General features: G+C 36.0%; 1 protein-coding gene and 1 long non-coding RNA gene across 10 annotated transcripts in view; one reads left to right on the plus strand and one right to left on the minus strand.

Moving 5' to 3' along the window:
• NCOA1 (nuclear receptor coactivator 1) overlaps nt 1-23,174 on the minus strand; it is a 259,770-nt gene that overhangs the window by 8,922 nt on the left and 227,674 nt on the right. For all 8 annotated transcript variants that reach the window (XM_057497397.1, XM_036881618.2, XM_036881617.2 and 5 more), the window contains 3 exons: nt 16,341-16,442; nt 14,048-14,450; nt 6,213-6,387 (listed from right to left, as the gene is read on the minus strand). In XM_057497397.1, the coding sequence (XP_057353380.1) occupies nt 6,213-6,387; nt 14,048-14,450; nt 16,341-16,442 (680 nt within the window). The remainder of the gene's footprint in view (nt 1-6,212; nt 6,388-14,047; nt 14,451-16,340; nt 16,443-23,174) is intronic.
• On the plus strand, nt 1,562-23,132 carry LOC130682630 (uncharacterized). 2 transcript variants are annotated; one of them, XR_008995925.1, is made up of 4 exons: nt 1,562-5,186; nt 5,890-5,989; nt 20,408-20,463; nt 21,101-23,132. It is a non-coding gene; the product is annotated as an uncharacterized LOC130682630 (long non-coding RNA). The 2 variants fall into 2 exon arrangements; XR_008995924.1 differs by having other exon boundaries at nt 20,408-23,132.

Here is a 23,174-nt window from a genome sequence, read left to right on the forward strand (position 1 = left end):
TATACTGGTTTTAAGTATACAACACAGTGGTTCAACAGTTACCATATTATTAAATCCTCACCCCCACTAGTGTGGTCACTATATGTCAACATAGGAAGATGTTACAGAATCATTGGCTGTATTTTCCATGCTGTACTACTTACCCTGTGACCAACTTATATTATGATTGAGAATTTTTGTGCCCTTAAAAAGAGCTCTTTTTTTAAATTTATTTTTTATTTTGGTATCATTAATGTAGTTACATGAGCAACATTATGGTTACTAGACTCCCCCCATTATGAAGTCCCCACCACATACCCCATTACAGTCACTGTCCATTAGCATAGTAAGATGCTATAGAATCACTACTTGTCTTTTCTGTGTTGTACTGCCTTCCCTGTGCTGGCCCCCCATATTACGTGTGCTAATCATAATGCCCCTTTCCCCCTCCTTATCCCTCCCTTCCCACCCTCCCTCCCCAGTTCCTTTCCCTTTCATAACTGTTAGTCCATTCTTGGGTTCTGTGATTCTGCTGCTCTTTTGTTCCTTCAGTTTTTGCTTTGTTCATATACTCCACAGATGAGTGAAATCATTTGATACTTGTCTTTCTCCGCCTGGCTTATTTCACTGAGCATAATCCCCTCTAGCTCCATCCATGTTGTTGCAAATGGTAGGATTTGCTTTCTTCTTATGGCTAAATAATATTCCATTGTGTATATGTACCACATCTTCTTTATCCATTCATCTACTGATGGACACTTAGGTTGCTTCCATTTCTTGGCTATTGTAAATAGTGCTATGATAAACATAGGGGTGCACATGTCTTTTTGAAACTGGGCTCCTGCATTCTTAGGGTAAATTCCTAGGAGTGGAATTCCTGGGTCAAATGGTATTTCTATTTTGAGTTTTTTGAGGAGCCTCCATACTGCTTTCCACAATAGTTGAACTAATTTACATTCCCACCAGCAGTGTAGGAGGGTTACCCTTTCTCCACAACCTTGCCAACATTTGTTGTTGTTTGTCTTTTGGATGGGGGCGACCCTTACTGGTGTGAGGTGATATCTCATTGTGGTTTTAATTTGCATTTCTGTGATGATTAGCGATGTGGAGCATCTTTTCATGTGCCTGTTGGCCATTTGAATTTCTTCTTTGGAGAAGTGTCTGTTCAGATACTCTTCCCATTTTTTAATTGGATTATCTGCTTTTTGTTTGTTGAGACGCATGAGCTCAAAAAGAGCTCATTTTAAGTTAGAATTATCTGGCCTAGTATCAGAGTTAAGTTCCAATTATCTGAATAATTAAGAAAGGAAGTTTTCCATATACGTAAATCTTCTAGATAACTGAACTTTGTCCATTTAACCACAGAAATCATTCTGACATTTACTACACAATTTTTAATGTGTATATATATATATACCCTTATTAAAGGTTTGTTGAATGAATTAATAAAGGAATGCAGGCTCGAAGATAGCACTCTTATATTGCAATTGTTTGTATATCCTCTTAGACTTAACACTTGAGGGGAATGATGGTCTCTTGTTCCACTTATTCCTTGTCTTCAGGTACTCAGTAAATACTGATGAATGAATTAGTTATGAACATGGGTTATTACTCAGTGCTGTCAACTGATGAGGTTCAGAATGCTTTTTATTATATTTTACTATATCTACACTAATGTTTTTTGAAGTATAGTCCAGAGACCATCTGCAAGAGAATTCCCTGAGACTCATTGAAAACTGAAACTCCCAGGCTTTACTCCAGCCCTAGTAAATCCTTTTTTTCTAGGAGTGGGTATAGGAAGATGCATTTCTAACTACTTATGCACATTAACATTTGAGGGCCCTTATTCAGGGATAGCTTGCTGTCACTTCTTAAGGTTTCAGCTTCTGGCGGCTCTCCATATGCTATATACTAAGAAGAAACCAAATGAACATAACCAGTTATGGCAAATTTAATGTTTTAAAAAACTTCAAAGGTTTTCTTGGGCCTGAAGATGGCCTCACGTCCTTTCTGGGAGCAAAACCCAAGGGTAATTATGTTTTTAAGAAGGCTTTGTTTTACTGACATCTGTCTTCCTGGCCAAGTTCTGGACAGTGTTATACCAAAGATTTCAAATGTTAAACCAGTTTCTATTAGTAGGCAGAATAGTAGAGAATACATCCTAAGTAAATACCATTTTAAATTTATATTTGAACTCCCAAAATTCTAAGTGATACAGCTAGACACATCTAAAGGCAAATGGTATGGATTGTGTCTTTTGTTAAGTTCTACAAAACATCAAATGTTTTATGATTATTTATCAACTGTAAAACAATAAGCTGCTGGTAACATTCTACCTATTTTAATGTTGATTCTGGAGAACTTGATTTTTAAAAATTGTTTACTTCATCAATGGTTTATTTGACACTTTGCTAGCTCCTGGGGAGGTAAGCAGGATGTACTGACATTTATAGTTTCTGGTAGATTAATGCCATCATATTGAAATTAACAGTCTGAGAAACTGCCTATTCATCATGTCTGAAGAAAAGCAGCAAAATTTCCCCCAAGTAATTATAAAACATAAATGCTCAAAGAAAATTATATGCCTAGGAAGTGGTAATGCATCTGTGGACCATTAATGTCTGTACAGTGTGTATGCTTGTGAGTCAGTGTCTGTACAAGTAAAGGTGAGAAAAAAACCTATTAGTTTACTGCCCATTTTCTAATGAGAACATTTCTGCCTTAGACAATTGCTCATTTGTCAACTGATACATAAATCACTGTGGAGGTGCAGGGATATGTAAATTAGTGCATGTAGAAACTCCAAGGACGGCAATGATGTCATACTTAGGGAAAAAAGGTATAGGATTTAGTTTTTTTTCAAATTTGCACTTGGGTCTGTATATCAGCTTAAGTTCTTTCGAACTGCTCCTGCCAATAGCTCCGTTTTAGTTTCTTCCATAATGGGAAGAAGACGAGGCCCTTCTGCAGTACTACCCACTGTCCCAGGCCCTGGAGTGGACTGGAGGGCTCACCAGCACTGTGGGCCTGATGTGCAAAGGACCCCTCCCTTACTGTGCTTCCCTGCTCAGCCTCAGGGCAGTTATCACAGTTTCCTTAGGCAGCATTTGGAGTTTGCGAAGCTAAATTCCTTAGCGGGTATTTGGTAGCCTCTATATCACGGGGGAGAAAGGGAAAGATGACAACTTCAGCCTTAAGTCACTTCCATAGGTACTACAGGCATTGACTGACAAGCAGGGAGGAGTTCCTGGTCAAATAACTCCATAAAACAAAGGGTTAAATAACAGGCCTCCTTACCCTTTAAAATGCTAATAAGCACTAGAAGCCTCCCTCTGACTGACCAGTTACTGAGAAACACTGCCCAGTTCCACTGACAAGGTGGTTTGGTTTAACCCTTCTCTTACCAGAGAAACAGAATTATATTACACTGTCTCTGAACTCCATTACATCATTCTATTTAGTGATTCTTTGTTTCACGTTTTACTTCTCTCTGACTTATTCCTGTCACCATTTAGACGGCTTGGTAACTTGACAAGAGGGGCGGTTTTCCTGTTCCTTGTGCTATCTGACACTGCAGGCAACAGAAACAGTGAGTAGTTACAAAATATATGCTGCCTGTGTTGACTAATGAGCCTCTACCTATGAAGCAAATAAGCAAGTGTGGATGTTTGAAGAGTCTGTAATAATTATTTTCTTTCTCTAATTATCTGGGAAAGCCAAAGTTCACAGTAACTGCTAAACTACAAGTACAACAAAAGCTTAAGTCCACATTTTAATCTGAGTCCAAGAAGTGACTCGGGTAGAGAGAGGGAATCTTCGTACTTATTTGTTCAACAGATGTACATTATGTGCTGACCTGTTCTAAAGGATGGACATAGAGAAGCAAACAAAAACAGAGTCCTTGCTCTTATGATGCTTATATTCTAGTAGGAAGAGCCAAACCATAAACAGACTAACACACAATATGTCAGGTGTTAGGCACTATGAAGGGAAATAAAGAAGGGAAAGGAGGATCCAGGGGGGTGGGAAATGGTGGTGATTTACAAATGATATTCAGGGAAGTTTAATAGAGTGACATTTAATATCTACGTCTAATAAGGTGACATGTAAGGAGAGACTTGAAGTGTGAGAGAGCAAACCATGTGGCTACTGAGAAAAGAACATGCCAGCAGAGGGATTTAAAATGCAAAGGCCCTGAGTTTGCAATGTACTTGGCACATCTGAGGAACAGAAGAATAAACAGAAGCCAGTGTGGCAGAGTGCGTGATAAGAACAGCAGCTGAGGTCAGAGATGTATCCAGGAACATGACTACATAGAACTTCAGAGGCCCAATATTGTATTTTGAGTAAGTTGCAGAGTTTTGAGTAAAGGACTGACATACGCCTCACATTTTAAAAGCATCACTCTGGCTACCACACAGAGTTTAAATTGTAGCAGAGCACAGGTGGAATCAGAGAGGCAGGAGGCTACTGCAGAGGACTAGGGAAAAGATGACGGCGGCTGGCACTAAAGCAGGACAAGTAAGAAGTGAGAGCTGCCAAGACATGATTTGCTATAGGATGCTTGATGGCAGATGTGAGAGAAAGAGAAAAGGTTTTACTCTGAATAACTGGAAGAATGAAGCTGTCATTTACTGAGATGGGGACAAGCAGGAGAGCAGATTTAGGGAGAGTTCAATCTAGTTTTTGTCATGTTCAGTTTGAGAGGTCTATTAGATTTTTAAGCAAGGATGTTGAGAAGGTAGTTGTATACATATACAGTTCAGGGGAGAAGTCTGGGCTGGAGATTTAAATTTGGGAGTCACAAGCACAGAAATAGGCACTTATGGTAATAAGACTGGACGCTATGACCAAGGGGTCATGTAGATATGGCGAAGATGCCCTAGAATAAGCTCTGAGAGGAGACTGATAGGAGAGTCACCTTTCTCAAGAAAGGAAGTTGTTCCAGAAACCAAATGAAGAAAGAGTTTCAAGGAAGAATAAATGCTCAAATATGTCAAATCTCCCAATGATCATGTTTGGCACTGTACAGGACATTTGCAACACAGACAAGAATATTTTTGGTGGAGCAGCAAGGATGAAAGTCTGACTGCTACAGTATGGAATGGAAGGTGATGAAGTGACGGCATCTTTTAAGGAATTTTACTGTAAGGGGGAGAGGACATGTCAGCAGGACATTTTTTCATGTCACATTTAAATGCTTAAGTGTAAGTATGGATAAGAGTTTAGTTGGATTATATTAGGGAGCCTTTTGCTGGGCACAAATGCAACAGAGCGGGAGCTGGGCAAGGGAGCTGAGAGTGCCTGTAAGGAAGTAATTATAATAATGGACCAAGGAATCTAACACGAGTTTAGGAAGCTAGGATTAGAACCCATCAGGAGACTAAATAAATTCTTCTTGCATGTTATGGAGATAGTTCCATTTCTACCTAATTTTCACACAGTCCTCACTGAGAGCTACACAGTTCTCTTAACAGGAAGATTTCCTCTCTCACCTTTCAATGAACTTTAAGAGAATATGGTCTTAAGTTTTCAACTTCAACTGCCTTACTTATTATGTTGTCAGATCAAACAGCTTCCCTGTCATTAGAACCAAGACACAACCAAATTAAAACCCTTATAAAACTCCAGTGATGTGTGAAAAGTTCAGCAGCAAGGATTTAGGGGAAATATGACTTTAGTGAGATAATTCTAAGCAGAATGGGCAAGACGAAGCCACTGAAAATAAACAGATTCAAAGAGCTGGGTAAGGCAGAATGACCTAAAAAGATTAAAAATCTTTGTTCTTGCTATGAAATCTTTCAAACATACTGAGAAGAGTGAAACCTGTGAGCCCACTATTCAGCTCTACTGAATTCTAACATTTTGCCATTCTTGTTTATATTTAAGATTTTTATGTGTTTTTTTAAGGAGAGACTCTTTAAAAATTACCCATTGCTACATCAAGGAAGCTCTACTACTCATAGGAGTTGATCATTTTCTTCAGGTATGCTGGCAGTGGGATAAAAAGGTAGGTCCCACTCAACCACATTTTCGTACTATGAGCACACAAATCTGCCTTTAAAGTGATTTGGAACTTAAAGGATTTAAAGTAATTATTTTTCTTTGCTGTAACATAAAATTCAGTTCCTCGAATTTGCAAATAGCAGTAACCAATAATTTAGATTGACAGCCCAGCTGTTCTTCTGTGCTACAGGGTATCAGGGATGCTTATACAACAACTGCCCCCTTACTTGTTGTTTCCCATAGTTCCTTGCTGCCAGGCCTTCATGTCTGGTGACTGGTACCCAGAAGCAGGTGGAGTCTGCTGGAGCAAAGAACTCTGAGGAGGAGGGATTGGCATCGGCACCATGGAGCTCCCAGGGCTTAGAGATGGAGCAAAGTTGGCCTCACCTTGGGGAACCATTCCTGCAAATTGACACAAATCAATTAATGTGAATACACTATAAATTTATTAACCCCACAAAATAAAAAAAACTCCATAAGGATCTGTCTTAATATAGTAAGAAATGGCCTCAGTAGAACAGGGAAAATTCAGTCTCTTAAAAGGAAGGCAGGAAATTTCAGTACAGACAGATAAACATAAAATCAATTTAAAAGAATGCTTTCCGTTTACTAAGTCGTTGATTTGGGTATGAAGATTGCGTATGATTTTTTTTCTTCTTCTCTTCTTATATGGATTTTCAAGTGTAAAAAACACATATGAACACACATGACAGATTATCTGTGTAACAAAAATAAGTTGGAAAGGAAGAAAGGTAAGAAAAACCCATTGTAAAATAAGAAAAATGAAAGGGTTTTTGCTGGCCACGCCTAGTCAGTCGTCTTGTGGGCTCTACCCTTCCCTGTTTTTAAAAAAAATCTTTATTGAAGATGTAACCTACATAGCCTCAAATTCAGTCATTGACCTGCATGATTCAGTGATTTTTTTTTAGTGAATGTACCGAGTTGTGTAACCATCACCATAATCCAATTTAGCCATTTCCATCACCCCTAAATTCCTGTGCTTCAGTCGTTCTGCGCTGCCACCTCCAGCCTCAGGCAACCAGTGGATCTGCATTCTCTCTACAGATTTGCCTTTTTGGAAATTTCACATAAATGTAAACATATGAGGTCTTTTGTGTCTGGTGTCCTTCACCTATTAGAAGGTCTCCGAGGATCAGCCATTCTGTAGCATTTATCATCAGTTTGTTTCCTTTTATTCAGGATAGTGCTTATTAGTTGTTGATTTACCTGTGCTGAAAATCAATTGACCATAAAAGTTTGTTTTTTGTTGTTGCAGTGATATGTATGTTGATACTTGTACTAATATTACATTGTCTTGATTACTGTAACTTTATGTTTTTTTCTGAAACTGGTAGTGATCCAACTTTGTTCTTCTTCTCCAAAATTGTCTCGGCTACCCTAGGTCCTTTGCATTTCCATATAAATTTTAGGAGAAGCTTGTCAATTTCTCCAAAAAGCATGTTGATATTTTGACAGGGATTGCACTGAATTATAAAATCAATTTGGAGTGAATTTACTACCTTTTCAGTCTTTTTTCTCTCATTTCATTTTACATAGTTGAATCTTTTTTTCCTTTTACTATTGTTAAATCTTTAAGTTCACTGTATTTTTCTTGTGTATTCTGCTTCTTATCCCATTCAGTATATTTTTCATCTCAGATTCTGTAGTTTTTATCTCCAGAAGTTTGCTTTTGGTTTTATTTTTATCTTCCATACCTTTACTTAACATGTCCAAGCTTTCCTTTAGCTTCCTGAACATAAATAATGAATGTATAATTTATAACTGTCTTAATGTTCCTGTCTAATTCTGTATCTGTGTAATTTCTAGGTTAGTTTTGATGACTGATTTTACTCCTCATTATTAGTTTTATTTTCCTGCATCTCTGGCAAGCCTCATAATTTAAAAAGATCAGACTCCAGATCTTGTGAATTTTACTTCATTAGGTGCTGGATTTTTAGTCTTTTAAATATTTTTTACCATGGGTCATGGTTAGGTTACCTGGAAAAAGTTTAATTCTTTTGAGTCTTGTGCCTAAAGAAACAATAGCAAGGTTTATTAGTCTAGGGATCATTTAGCCCTGCTACCCAGGCAAAAATCCTTCTGTGGATTCTACTTGCACACACACACACACACACACACACACACATACACACACACACACACACACACACACACACACACACACACACACACACACACACACACACACACACTAACCCCCACCCCACCCCCGATCAGTTCTCAGCTCAAGACCTGACTGGGACCCTCTGCGCACCCTGTAGTTCTTCCTCTGTGTGGTTCTCTCCTCTCTGCAACTATGCGCTGACACCTCTAGCTTTGTCCTGGCTTTCTGAGACTCCCAGCTCTACGGCCTCAACTCACAGAAACCACTGGCATCTGTAGGGATTCCTCCTCTATGCAGCACAGTCTAGACAATATTGAGAACTGCTGTTTTATGTACTTTGATATTTTGTTTGTTTCAGAGGGGAGAATAAATCTGATCCTTGTTACTCCATTTTGGCCAAAAGTGGAAGTCCATAATAATTTAAAAGAGTAAAATGGATTTCTTTTAAAGTTTTCTGTTATGCCAGCACTCTGTATTTTTTCTTTTTTTCTGACAAAACACATTTCACAATTAAATATTTTTGAGGCAAAGAAAGTTATAAAGAAAAGAAAAAAGAATGTCAGACTTTGATTACCAATAATTTAGTATAATTCCTTCAAATGTTCCTTTATAAAACTTTGCATAATTTTGTGACTTGGTTTTTTTCCTTATGATTATAAGTTTGTTTCTACGTCATTAATGTCTCTTTGTAAACATAACTGTATATGCCGGTATAATATTCTGTATTGTCGTTGTTAATATTTTAACACTTAATTTTTTAAGATTTTTTTTTTTAAAGATTATTTTTAACACTTATACTTTAAGATTTTTCTCTTTTTTTGTTTGGTTAACCTGCTCAGAAATGTAGTTAATTTATTCACTAATTTATTTTCTTTCACTAAGTGTTTACCTTTTTTCTTGGTAAAGATTACAATTTTAAGATTTAAATTGTAAGATTTAAAGATTACAATTACAATTTTAAGATTTAAATTGTAAGCTTTAAAGATTACAATTACAATTTTTTCTTGGTAAAGATTATAAAAAAGCTACATATTTTCTCCTTGCTGCTTCCTCCATATATAATTTTAATCTCTGGTAAATAATTTTGCTTAAAATATAATTTTTTTTGGTTTATCACTCCAGAGGATGGGTTTTTTCCATCATCTTCATTAATATGTTGACTATCTTTGCATTAATTCTATATTTAAAATTTTAACAATTTTGGTTATAACTTTAAAAAATACTTGTCTGACATCCAAAATATATAAAGAGCTCACGCACCTCAACAAACAAAAAGCAAATAATCCAATTAAAAAATGGGCAGAGGAGCTGAACAGACAGTTCTCCAAAGAAGAAATTCAGATGGCCAACAGACACAGGAAAAGATGCTCCACATCGCTTGTCAACAGAGAAATGCAAATTAAAACCTCACACCAGTAAGGATGGCTGCCATCCAAAAGACAAACAACAACAAATGTTGGTGAGGTTGTGGAGAAAGGGGAACCCTCCTACACTGCTGGTGGGAATGTAAATTAGTTCAACTATTGTGGAAAGCAGTATGGAGGTTCCTCAAAATAAACTTACCATTTGACCCAGGAATTCCATTTCTAGGAATTTACCCTAAGAATGCAGCACTCCAGTTTGAAAAAGACAGATGCACCCCTGTGTTAATTGCAGCACTATTTACAATAGCCAAGAAATGGAAGCAACCTAAGTGTCCATCAGTAGATGAATGGATAAAGAAGATGAGGTACATATACACAATGGAATATTATTTAACCATAAGAAGAAAACAAATCCTACCATTTGCAACAACATGGATGGAGCTAGAGGGGATTATGCTCAGTGAAATAAGCCAGGCGGAGAAAGACAAGTACCAAATGATTTCACTCATATGTGGAGTATAAGAACAAAGAAAAAACTGAAGGAACAAACAGCAGCAGAATCACAGAACCCAAGAAAGGACTAACAGTTACCAAAGGGAAAGGGACTGGGGAGGATGGGTGGGAAGGGAGGGATAAGGGTGGGGAAAAAGAAAGTGGGCCTTATGATTAGCATGTATAATTTAGTGGAGGGGCATAGGGAGGGCTGTGCAACACAGAGAAGACAAGTAGTGATTCTACAGCATCTTACTACGCTGATGAACAGTGACTGTAATGGGGTTTGTGGGGGGGACTTTGTGAAGGGGGGAGTCTAGTAAACATAATGTCCTTCATGTAATTGTAGATTAATGATAACAAAAAAAATACTTGTCTGTACTTAATATATATTTAGCCTTAATTGTGATGAAATAATTTCCTTCAGAAAAAATATATATGTGGGGAGGAAAACCTCATGTTCTGTATATTATTTTGTGGGGGCAAAGTTAAATAATAAACAAGAGTCTGGAAGTATATCAGCATGCCTTTTGAAGTTTCTTTCTGGCTCATGTCACATTCTAACTGTTTTCCTTATCAGATGACCTAATTTTAGTAGAAGAACCAGCCTGTGAATAACGAATTGGAGAGGTAGATAAGAGTTCCAGTCCTGGTTCGACCATTGCATTGGACCTTGTATTCCTCAGACCAGACAATCTAGAGTCTTTTAGTTTATAAAGTCTATGTCTCTGTCTTTGCATAGTATGTTAAATCTCCCTGCCAGACCATATGTAGCACTGTAGCCATTTGGCAGCAGCAATTAGAATTGGAATTCATCCTTTCATTCACTTAAATCTTCGAAGATTTATTGAGCATCTACTCTCCCTGCCAGACAAATGCACTAAACAGTTAAGAAACAACTATTTAAAAGGTAATACTTTGCTCACTCAAGGAACTTGCTATTTAAAAAGAAAGGCAGCTAGGTGAACAAGTGGCCATAAGACAGGGTGATAACTGCTTATGATTGGGAATGTCAGGGAAGGCTTCACAGAGGAGATACATCTGAGAGGAGGGAGGAAAAGGAATGAGACATGAGGGAAGGATAATTTAGTGGGAGGATACAGGATGTACAAAGGCCTACAAGTAAAAGAGGGCATATATACTTTGTCTTGGAACTTGGTAAATTTATTATAGCTGGAACATTGAGATACGAGGGAAGGGGAAAAAGAGTAGATGAGTCTAACTTTGGACAAGTTGAGTTTGGGGTGCTGGGAGAAAACTCAAATGTCTGTTCAGAAGGCAGCTGTACACATGAGCTGAGAGAACAGTCATTGGCAGGAAGAGGTCACTGAAGCCACAGGAGTAGATGAGATCACTCAGAGGGAATGGGTGGAGCAGCATGTTTGCTGTATTTCACAGAAGAGGGAGCTCTGGACTGGCTTCAAGGAATTCATGAAGTGGGTACAAAATTAAAAAAAAATTTCCTTCATATTTACTTGCCTTAGTATAAAATAAATTTTAAATATCTAATTTTGTTCTTGTGCTCATCATTATGGTATAATAACCTAAAAAGTGTTCTGTTTTCAGAAAAAAAGGAAGCATACTCTTACCTGCCTAGAAGCCATTACTATTACCTACATGTTCCATCATTTACTTTGGGCCTATATTAAGTTAAAAGAGGCCAAAGTAAAGGACCAAAGCTAAGCAAAGGTACTCATTCTTTGGTTTTAACTTCCATCAATTCACACAGGGATTAGCAAACCTTTTCTGCAAAGGGCCAGATAGTAAATATTTTCAGCTTTGCAGGTCATAACCACAAACTGTTACGGTAGTTTCTGTAACAACTAACTACTCAATTCTGTTATGTGAAGCCAGCAATAGACAATATGTAAACAAATGAGCATGGCTGTGTTCCAGTAAAACTTTATTCACAAAAACATGGTTTTTCTTTTTTTTTTTTTGAGAAGGCTTGACTTGAAAAGGTTGGAACTTGAATTTGTACCAACACAAAACATAGTTTTGAAACTTTCTACCAGGTTGATCACTTGGAGTGAATTTATGACTTAAAGCAACAGAATAAATTAAAAACATTGTATCTTTAAGTGTTCTAATGCTCAGAAAAACTAACAATTTTCCCCCTACTATTTTGAAGCAGTTCATGGAAGAGGAACTGAAAGCTCTGCCGTATCATTTCGATCTGCAACTACTCTCTCCATCATGCTCAGCTTCTGGAATTTTGTTTGTAGTATAACTGCTGACTTTATCAAAGAAAAAGTCTTATTTTTTGAAAAGTATCTTTAATCAATCAAGAGTTGGGCTGGCAGAAAAATTTAGGTACTGACAGAGCACTTATGATGGGTGGTAACACATCTAGTGATACTGCTTGGAGAAGAAAGAAGCTCTAACCACTCATCTCAATCACTGTGTTTTATACTGACATGCAATAGATCAAAGACTAGACCTACAACTCTGAAAGACATCTTGTCAACTTCATTGGAACTGAGGTTTTCAGACACTGCCTTTCCAGGTGGCTTTGTCAAAGAATGGGAGCAGAATAGGAAGTTTTCCTTTCTTGGCCTGTTGGAGAACAAGTGTTAAAGAGCATGACTGAAAATTAACAAAAGTGCTGTTTTTATTTTTTAAGAGAAAAGAATCCTTGGGGAATTTATATTTTATATTATATATATATTATATATTTATTATATCCTTTTACTCTGAAATTTGGATTACTTGTAGTTACTTTTTTCCCCCAATAAAATAAATCTTTGATTTAAGGATCTGCAATCAATATCATGAGTTCTACTAAGAACCTATTTGCCATTTCAGCTAAGCTGCCATTTTGGAAAAGGAACAGGGAAACAGATAACTACATAAGTCTTCTAATTGGAAGGAAATATTTCTGCAGAATGAAGTGAAATAAGAATAAAGTGAATAAATAAAATGAAAAGGCCCTGTAAAATTCTTTGCATACAGAAATTGTAAGGCACACGAAAATGCAACTCTTTTGAAGGTTACTCCTATTAGTATAATCTTATAATTAAAATATGGATTTATAATCCTTTTCTTGCCCACACAGATAGTGTCAGTGATATAAACCAGCCAAAGATGACTTCATTATCTTGAGGACAAAGGAATTAATGTGCCATAATTTTGATTAAAATGTCTTAGAGAATTCTGGTATTCTCTGACATAAGTCTCCCTAGATACCTAATTTAATAGTCAAAGGATTTTAGCACTTGTTTTAACTGGAATAAAAAGTCTAAATTGATTTGGCTGTCAGGGTTGATAAGCATATTGCTATGTCAAAAATCTCTATATAACTTCCAACATTTTATTCAAGCAAAACAGCAGCCTTCTCATTGAAATTCATTTTTAAGCAGGCTTAAAATTTACTTTTTCTTTCATTTATAAAATGAAGGGATTTATTTCAGTTTTTTTCAGGAATTGGTCTTTAATTTTGCATCAGTTTGATGAAACATGGTGGATTAATCAAATGTGTTTTATTGCTGCCACATATTAGAATCTTAAAGTGACAGAAGAAAAATAAAAACAGCTATCACCCAGGACAAGAAGAATGGAAGAGATGAAAGACTGAAAGAAAAAGCCTTTTGGAAAGACTGAAAGAAAAAGCCTTTTGGAAGCCAGAAAGTTGCCTGACATTGTGAAGACTGATTATCCTTATGTCACTTTCAAAAATAAAACTGCCACCGTAATGAAAAAACTGTATGCAAATTTTGAGTTACTGTACTTAAACCCATCGTTTAAAGTGGATTGTCAGTAGATTCTTATAGGGATCCATGAAGGAAAGTAAGAAAATAAGAGAATGTGCTTTGCAGACAAAATTACAAATTTTAGAGTCAGACAGATCCTTATGGATTCTCCAATTTAATCATATTAGCTATCAATGAGAGATAAGCCCCAAAACATTCAACCATTTAGTGGAAAGAGCTGAGTCTGGAGCCTGGAACTTCTGATGCCCATGTTCAGTGACTCTCTTTTTCAGCACACTGTCTCAATGTTAGTGAACTGAAATACGCAGGAAGAGAGACCTGAGCCTGTATGTAGTACTTACAAAAGCAACGTACAGGTGTGATCCTCATACCTGATCCTGGATACTGGAAGACACTCTGCTGCATCTGAGGATTGATTCCATTGCCAAACTGTCCTCCCATGCTTCCTGTCATGCCTCTGTTCACCATACTATTGCGGTTGGCCAAGGTTGACTCAGGATTTGCTGCCAGTTGTGAAAATGGGCTGGTAGAAGCAGGTGGGGTTCCTGGATTTGTACCATAGTTTGGTGGGTAGGGGAATTGCTGCGGAGCACCCTGAGGAAGACGGGGGTTCCCCATTTGAACTGGCAGTCCAGAAGAGGGAGGGAGATTGTTCCCAAAGCTTTGTTGTCTCATGAGCATGGCTCTTTGCTGCTGTATTAGCTGCCTCTGTCGGTGCTGTTGACTGTACAACTCCCGCTGGCGCTGTGCCAACATTTGGGCATTCAGGGGTGGCTGCAGAGGAGGAAGAAAAATCCTCAGTTACTAATATTATTACAATCACTACCTATCTTGGAAAGCTAACAAAATAAAGCCTAGTAGCTTAGGGCAAAAAATATGTAGCAATACTGCTATACAAGGGAAACTAAAACAGAAAAGGAACAAAAACTTTAAAGTAATTATCATAGAAAAAATAATAAATTAAGTACATTTCATAGAGTAAAGGTAGTTGAAAATGGCTAAAACAGTATCTGACCATCAAAGCCGGTTAAATGCAAATTCCCCATTGAAAGTCACACAGAACTGAAAAAAGGTCAAAGAAAGTACATACTGATTGGTATTATAATGTAGGCCAAGAAAACTGTTAAGAGAAACAGGAAAATCATGAAGAACAGAAGGCAAATGTGCTTGATGATTTCTATTCTATTTCACATTAGGTTGAAAGGAGACTTTTCTTTTTTGTTTCCAAAAAATTTACTGTGTTTCTAGTATGGAGAAACTTAGTTTCCTCTTTTTCTCATGGAGATAATTTATTCCACTATACTTAAATGAATAAAATGTGATTACAGGAGATTTAAATTTTCTTCATTGTAGTTTTCTGTATTTTCCAAATTATCTGTAATAAACATGTATTATCTTTACCATTAGAAAAACCTATAAATACCATTAAGAAAGGAAGAATCAGAAATCTAGGATCCAATGCTAACAAATTAGCACTTAAAAAGAACTTTATTAATTAGAAATAAAATGATAAACAGAAATAAATGGAACCAGTTATTTTACATCCTTGTTGTAGTACAAGAAAATTCCAGGCATTAAAGTGTTTTAATAGCTATAATATTATGAATGATGAAAGAAGTGGTGGAATTAGGTTGAAACCACTTTTTGGTCTAACTTGAAAAGCAACATGGCATGTCAATAAAGCCTTACTTGGAAAATGTCAATTCAGATTTAAGATTTGATTAAAGCATACAGCTCCACTAAATATAAAGCCTGTCAAGTGGACACAGCCTGTCTAGAAGAAACTGTGACATGTAACTTTCTGATAGAAATCATTTTTATGTGAATCCCAAAAGCAGGGTCTTGTTTCATCATAACTTAATTACCCTTGCATGAGCAAGCAACAGATTTCTAGACAAAGAGAAACCCAAATCTGGATCCATGAAGATGCCAATGTCTGCTGCTTACCAGCAGTTTCTGCCAATATTTATTCTTTTGGTCAGTGTTGTCTTCCCCTATTTGCCCCAAATCCATCTAGGTATGTTTTATAGAGAAATGAAGAGCTTTTTTTTTGAATCCTCTCTAAAATCACTCATTTCCCAAAATTTGTGTCCAATTTGGTTAAGAAAACAAAGAAGTGGCTGAAGCAAAAATGTTAAATTATGTGTGGAAGTTAGGTAGGGAATGAGTACTAGACAACACTCAGAAGGCTACCCAGTTTTTTTATGTTTAAAGTTTCAATGGCTCTGGGTTCATATACAAGGATTGTTAAAATAAATCAAAAACAAAAAATGCTGATGCTCTGAGCAGAGAACACAAGGTAGTGAAGATGACTCCGTAATGTGGCAGGGCTTTGATCAGGTTTCAGGTACCATTCAGTTTCATATCTGAGGCTTCTTGTTACTGGTACCATTTAGTCCAGCAGGAAGAGTTTTCTCCTTATTCATCTGGTATGTGAGAGCAGTGACAATAACAATACAACAAAACAAAGAACTCTGAGCTTTAGATCAAGTATCAGGAAGGGGTATCACAAGCTAATTATAAATTCATTCTGGAAGAAAGCTATACTACAAACATCATTAGAAGATCAATTCACAGACCATGTCAAAGACATATATGTCAACATTTTAAGAAACACAGCTTGGGTTGGAGAAGTACTAACAATGTCTGGTTTTCTCACGTTACCTGAGGTGTAATTTGCTGCTGCATGCCTGATCTCATATTGATGCCAACAGGAGCATTTGCTGCAAACTGGTTCAAGATAGCTTGCCGATTCTGGTGTATCAACTAGAGAAAAATGGAAACAATGAGAAATCATATTTCTACATAATAACATATAGTTTGGTCCTTACAGAGTAGCATAATTTTTTTATTGATTGCTATCAAGTTTTAGTATTGCAGTTTAGTAAGATTATTTCCCATATTTATTTGCCAAAAGGCTGGCAATTCCTAACATTTATCAAATACTTTTTGCTTACAAAACACTAAATATGGGAAAGCACTTAAAAGTGGAATACATTCATATGTACATATACTTATGTGCATATATGTACATGTGTATGGATTCTACTTTCAAGTGCTCTGCCACATTTAGTGTTCTGCAGTTTGTATACATAAATACATGCACAGACATACACATACAAACATGTTTATCATTCTTTTTTAAACATGTTATTTCATATATGTGCAATAATGGAAAGAAAAGAAACATCAGCCCTAGGTCTCAAACTGTTCTAAGTAAGAAAGTAAGTATATAATAGGGCACATTTTATAAAATTCTGGAAGATGAATGGAAAAGTTGAGGTACTTCTCAGTTGGAGGGTACCTACTTGATGGGTACATATTTGGAGAAAATCCAGTGTGATTTCATTAGTTGGAGAGAATTATGTAAGAAACAAATGGTCTGAGAAAATGGACTATTTATTTAACTAGAAGAAGTAATTACTTTAGACCAGCATTTTCCAAATTGGTGTTCTAAAGAACATTGTTCTGCAGGATATTAATAGATGTGCCAGGAAAATAGCATGCTGTGCTGTGCTAAGTATTGGAAATGATGGGTTACACAAGGTGAAACAGATTTCTTTACTGCAGTAATTCTATGAGCCTTTAATTGGCCAAAGCATACTGTGGATCTCTAAGAAGGGGATATTATGCAGCTTACCTATCACAAACCTTTTTTCTGATACATATAGCCATCAACATTTATCTCCAAGAACAATCTTCTATGGAACACTAGTTTGGGAGATGGTATCTGTATCAGGCGAAGGGGTCCAGGTCATAGGCATGCCTGAACTTTATCAGGTAACAAAACAAGTAACCTTGGAAGATCTACAAACTATAGCTAAAGATTTTCTTGCTTAGTAATTTGACACGAATAAACTGTTTAGAGAGAGAACAGTAACAATAATATCAACATTATTTTGGACTTATATGGTCCTTTGTAACTTATAAATTACTTAGAAAATATATTGATATATTAATGTATTTTAACACATTTGATATATTTTAGTATGCTTTATGCAAACTAGAAAGGTTATGAGAGTTTTATAAGAGAATACATAAAGCTGTGAACAATTAAATCTCTAATCTCCAAATAGTTCAATTATTCTTTTTAAATTAAGGTATCACTGATATACAATCTTACGAAGATTTCATATGAGCAACACTGTGGTTACTACATTCACCCCTATTATCAAGCCCCCAACCCTACCCCACTGCAGTCATCACTGTCCATCAGCATAGTAAGATGCTAGGGAGTCGCTGCTTGTCTTCTCAGTGCCAAATAGCTCAAATCTTACTTTTAGTTTTATTCATTTCCTGATTCTCATTAGATTAGAAAACAAACTGATTTGGAAAGGAAAATGCTCAATATAATATAAATATTAAAATTGCAACTCTTTCAGCAATTGTGGAATAGGATAAAATATTTGGACCACTTCAAAAATAAAGATATCAATAGTATGGTTTTAAAACTTAAAGAGACTCTACAGTATATAAATCTATCTACTTTTTAAACTCAACAGACCATGGACACGTTTAAATAACCATTAATTTCACAAAGATTTATTTTAAAAACTCAGTATATGTAAGATAGTACATAGAGTTTGAAGGCTATAAAGGTGAGTGAATGTCTGGGAATTCTCTGTTGAGTGGCAGAGGTCAATACAGAGCAAGCAGTGCTGGGCTTGCATACACGGAGAGACCTAGAGCAGCACAGAGGGAGCGGCTAACTTAGCCTAGGGCATGAAGGCAGGGATGACCATGAGTGAACTCAATGGGACCCTGAAAGATCAGACTGCCAGGTGGCAAGGAGGATGGCAAACTTAAGGCAAAAAGGATAGCAAGTCTACAGAGAGAAGAGAAGACAACAAGGACAGGTGAAAATACATTAATACTTAGTGATGGAGAGAAATAAAATTGCCAGGGGAGTGGGAGTTGGGACTCCAAACTTGTAGCTTTGTATGTTCTTCGAATTGTGCGATAACTTGAGAAGGAAATGGGTGGGTAAGGAGGAAAGATAGTTGAGGGGTAGTAAAAATGAGAAAATAACCTCAGAAATTAAAACCTTAGAAAATAAAAAGGTTGTTTAGACAAATAGAAGAAATTATTCTAAATAGCACCAGCCTACATTTTCTGTTCACTAAGAATAATTTATTTCTGCCCTTGAAATAACTCTTGTTCATTTTCCCCTCCTCTTGACTGTCTGTGACCTGCCCTGCCCGACGTGGCTACGTATACCATATTTATCTGCTACTTCCTCTTCATATTATTTTTTTCTTGATAGTATGAAGACCCTTGCTGGAGAAGAAGAAAAACTGGAATAGAATAACTGCAGTTTCGTCAGCCAATGTTATACTACTTTCCAAGCAGCAGGCATTAGACCTACTTTTGTTGTTGTCATTTTCCCAAAAATAGAACTTTAGAAATTCTTTATTGGTATTATGGATATAGTTCTTGAGTCTCCATTTATTTGAACTACAAGCAGACACCACCCCTAAAGGCTTATATTATAACCTGTATTTCTTCTTCGTCATCACCTCCCTCCTTCTTTTCTGCTGTTCTTGAAAAGTCTCAATCAACACATTTACACTAGTTTCCTAGGGTGTTTTTCCTCCCCATTTCCCAACTGGGGATTATTCATAACTGTATAATAAAATTTAAGATCTCAGGAATTTTTTATTCTTTGTGTACCATATTCCAGTCAATGAGATATACTTAAGGTCAAGAAATCATACCTGTTTTCAAACTGATCTTTTAAAAAAATTCTTTAAAAAGAAAACTACAATGCAGACCTGAGTATGTTCCTTTCTTTATTTTCTCAAATCATTGGGCACTGTGCTAAATTCCTGCCTATGAGATGCTTACACCTCCTGTATTTGGCAAGAGGGAAGAGGGAAGGAGAGGATATAACCAATTATAAGTAAACAGATGATATCAATTCAGTGAGGAAAGTATATAATGAATAGCATGTATGAATCTCGAGTATTGTGAATAGTAATCCTTTGTCAGTTATATGGGGTTGCAGATATCTTCCCTGAATCCATGACTTATCTTTTAACCTGTTTATGGTGTCTTTTATATTCTAAGTTTTAAATTTTAATGGAAACATCAAACTTTTCCTTTATGTCCTCTTAAGGGGCCACAGAGATCTACTCATATTCACATTTAGGTCGTTAAACGACCTAGAATTTATTTTTGAGTATGATATAAGGAACTGATTTAATCTTTCCCTTCCATGGAAGCCAACTGTACAAGCCTTTATTACATAGGCCGTTCTTTCTCCACCGATTGTGGCAAGTGACACTTATTAAGTCTTCATATATGTCTGCATGTGTCTCTGGGTTCTCTACTATGTTCCAATTTGTAGAACTGTTTATCCCTATGTCCCACATTGTTTTACTTTCTAAGGCTTAGTTTTAAATCTTGATATATAGTAAGCAAGTTCATCCTCATTCTTCCAGATTGTATTCATGCTTCTAAATTAAATTTGGCATCTATTTGTCAAATTCCATGTTGAGATGTTGACTGGAATTCCCCTGAATTTATAGATTAGTTTCAGAATGATTACTATCTTCATGACAATCTTTTAATTATGAATATCTTTATTTGGATCTCCTTTTGGACTTTGAATTATGACTTAACATTTTCTAAGTTTTGTAAATTGTGAACATATTTTGAAATTTTTTTTTCTAATTAGTTGCTGCTAGTAAAAAGTGTTGACATTGATTTTTATTTCTTGTTCTTTTATCTAGAAATATTTCTAAACTTCTCTATTAGTTCTAAGTTCCCTGAAGATTCTGTCTTCTATGTAAGTAGTTGTATTATTAGCATATTATAATTTTATGTTTGCTTTCTATATTTCAAAATGTTTAATTTTTAGTGCACTGATGGCATTTTTTTCTGCAATGATATGAACTTGTTCACTTAAACTATACAACCTGCCAACTAAAAATAATATTTTAAACCTTAATTTCTTGATTTTATCAGGTACTGTTACTGCCAGCCCACAGTCATATATTTTCTTCTTCCTTGCTGACAGAGTAGGATTTTGTTCAGCGGACTATCTCAAATCACACATCTCAAGGGATAATCTATGAGTATGCTAGGTCAATATCCTTACTAGCCAGACATGAAAAAATATTTTTTTTTGGAGGGGGATAATTCCAGTGGGGACAAGAGTCTTCTAGTAAAAGTTTCCTGGCTTTTGAAAAGAGATGCAATGGAAAGAGAAAATCCCTTTTTTTTCTGCTAGCTAGTTTTGTTTGCATGTGAAATTTATAACCATGGCAGCCATTTTTCTAGTTGCCATGGATTACAGAGAAAAAACATAGAACTTGGGTCATTGATAACATTCTTGAGCCTCTGAAGTAACTACACCTAAATCTCTCTCTACTTTGTGTGATTTCAGAATTTGAGTCAAAACATTTTCTTTTTCGCTTCTTCAGAAACTTTAACTGAGACACAGACGAGATAAGCCCTGACCAGACTTGCTCACAGAAAGCCTTAAGTGGACATTAACAACTCTGAGCATCTGCCATGCAAAAGCCACCATGGACTAAGTTCTCCACTGCTGAACAGAAGAACTTAGGATCCAGAACCTAAAAAGTAGGTTTGGGTCAAGTGTCTCATTAGATAACAGTTACTATCTTATATGGCAGTATACACTGGTTTGGGGTACTGACTTATCTGGGGGCTTAAACGCATGCCCCAAATTTTGTATATCTCCAACTTGATATTTCATTCTGTTGTGCTACCAAGACCAGCAAACTTTGGATATACCTCCATACTATTTAAAAGAAGCAATGAGGAATCATGTTTACCTATTTGCATGCTTATTTCATGTGCATCCTTTGCATTGCTACTTTGCTTATCAGCTGCTTTATCAGCAAATGAAAGTAAAAGCAATTTTTTGTGAACTATGTGTGACTTACCATTTCATTCATTCACAAACCTGACCTATGTTGCTGGTCTAGCCTTGCTCACTGAACCTTTAACTTCAGACAGTATTACTGAACTCTATCTGGTAAAATGAGGGGATCAGTATACCTACACTTTCCTCTGTTTTTTGGGTTTAGCACTTATCACTTACTGCTTGCATTGTTATTTAACTTTTCAGGTATGTATGTTTTGAATATGCCAAAGCTGGCTTTAAGTCCTGAAAGTTGCCTGTATATTTTATTCTTTGTATCTATCTTCACAGTACCTACTAGCATAGTCCCCCTAAATATATTTTGTGAAAAATTAAATACAGGGGAACCATTTCTTATTTTTGTGTTCTCTATCTAATGATGAATGACAAGTTATAACAAGTAGTAGTTTCCTTCAACTAATACTCAGAACATATTACTATTCCCTTTCTTTCTTAATTCCTCTTTGAGTCTTTGATTCCACCCCAGCATTTAAAAAATTATTCATATCTTTGTTATTCTACCATTAAAAAGTTTTTCCCTACCTTATCTTTCCCTTTCTTTTGCTCCATTTCATCATCTTCCTTTTCTTAAGTGGAATGGAAGCAATTTTATATTATTTATCATATTTACTGAATATAATTTCATAATAATAGCAAGTATTTATTAAGTGCTACTACACGCCAGGCACTATGCTAACAGCTTTCCATGTATTATCTCATCTAGTCACCTGTGAAGTAAAGGAATTATTTACTAGACTATTTTTATAGATGAGGAATCAAAGGCTTTAAAAGGGTGAACAATTTGATTATCAACCTACATAAGTTAAGGTTAGAACTAGGAATTGAAACCAGAACTAACTCTTACAACCATTATATCACACTGCCTTTCTAATAAAATTTAGCTTCTTCTTTTTTGTCCTTGAAATAAGGCTTCGGAGAATTTCTTCAAATACATATTTTTAAATTCAAAGCAATATATACAGGTAGTTTTTTAAAAATGCACAAAAATAACAAGAAGCAGTAACCTACAGCCTCAGTCCTACGTTCTGAGAAAATACTAACCATTCACTTTTTTGGTTCTTGATGGTTATCTCTGTGTTTGCTGCTTATACAATTTTAGATATTTATGTCATTATTCCTATTCATTGCGCTTCATAACAGAGAAGATTTAACTCACTCACAACTCCCAGGACCTCTAACTATCCTTTCCTCTATTCTCCTAATATAGTAACATTGTTAGGCTTCAATCACTCCAACATCAAACAGCATAAACTTCATTTTCTGTTCCAACAATAAACACTGTCTCCTGATGTTCTATTTTATAAGTTAAGCTATATTTCTCTTTTAAATTTAATAATTGTATGATGTCCAGCCTAAACATTTTTTATCTCAAAAAACAAACTAAACTGCCTTTAGATTATAGGTCTCAAAGTACTTTGATACGATCCAGCAGTCCTTAAGTGAACACCAGTATCCCTGAATTCTTATCCTAGTAGACCAAGGATGGTTTTTGGAGACTTTCATAAAGGTCTGGGACCACTCCTACTTGACACCCTTCTTGTTAGTAATTGGGCTGTCTTGTAACAGCTATCACATGACTTGTAACAGCT

The sequence above is a fragment of the Manis pentadactyla genome, chromosome 2 (assembly GCF_030020395.1).
Source record: "Manis pentadactyla isolate mManPen7 chromosome 2, mManPen7.hap1, whole genome shotgun sequence".
NCBI classification, from domain to species: Eukaryota; Metazoa; Chordata; class Mammalia; order Pholidota; family Manidae; genus Manis; species Manis pentadactyla.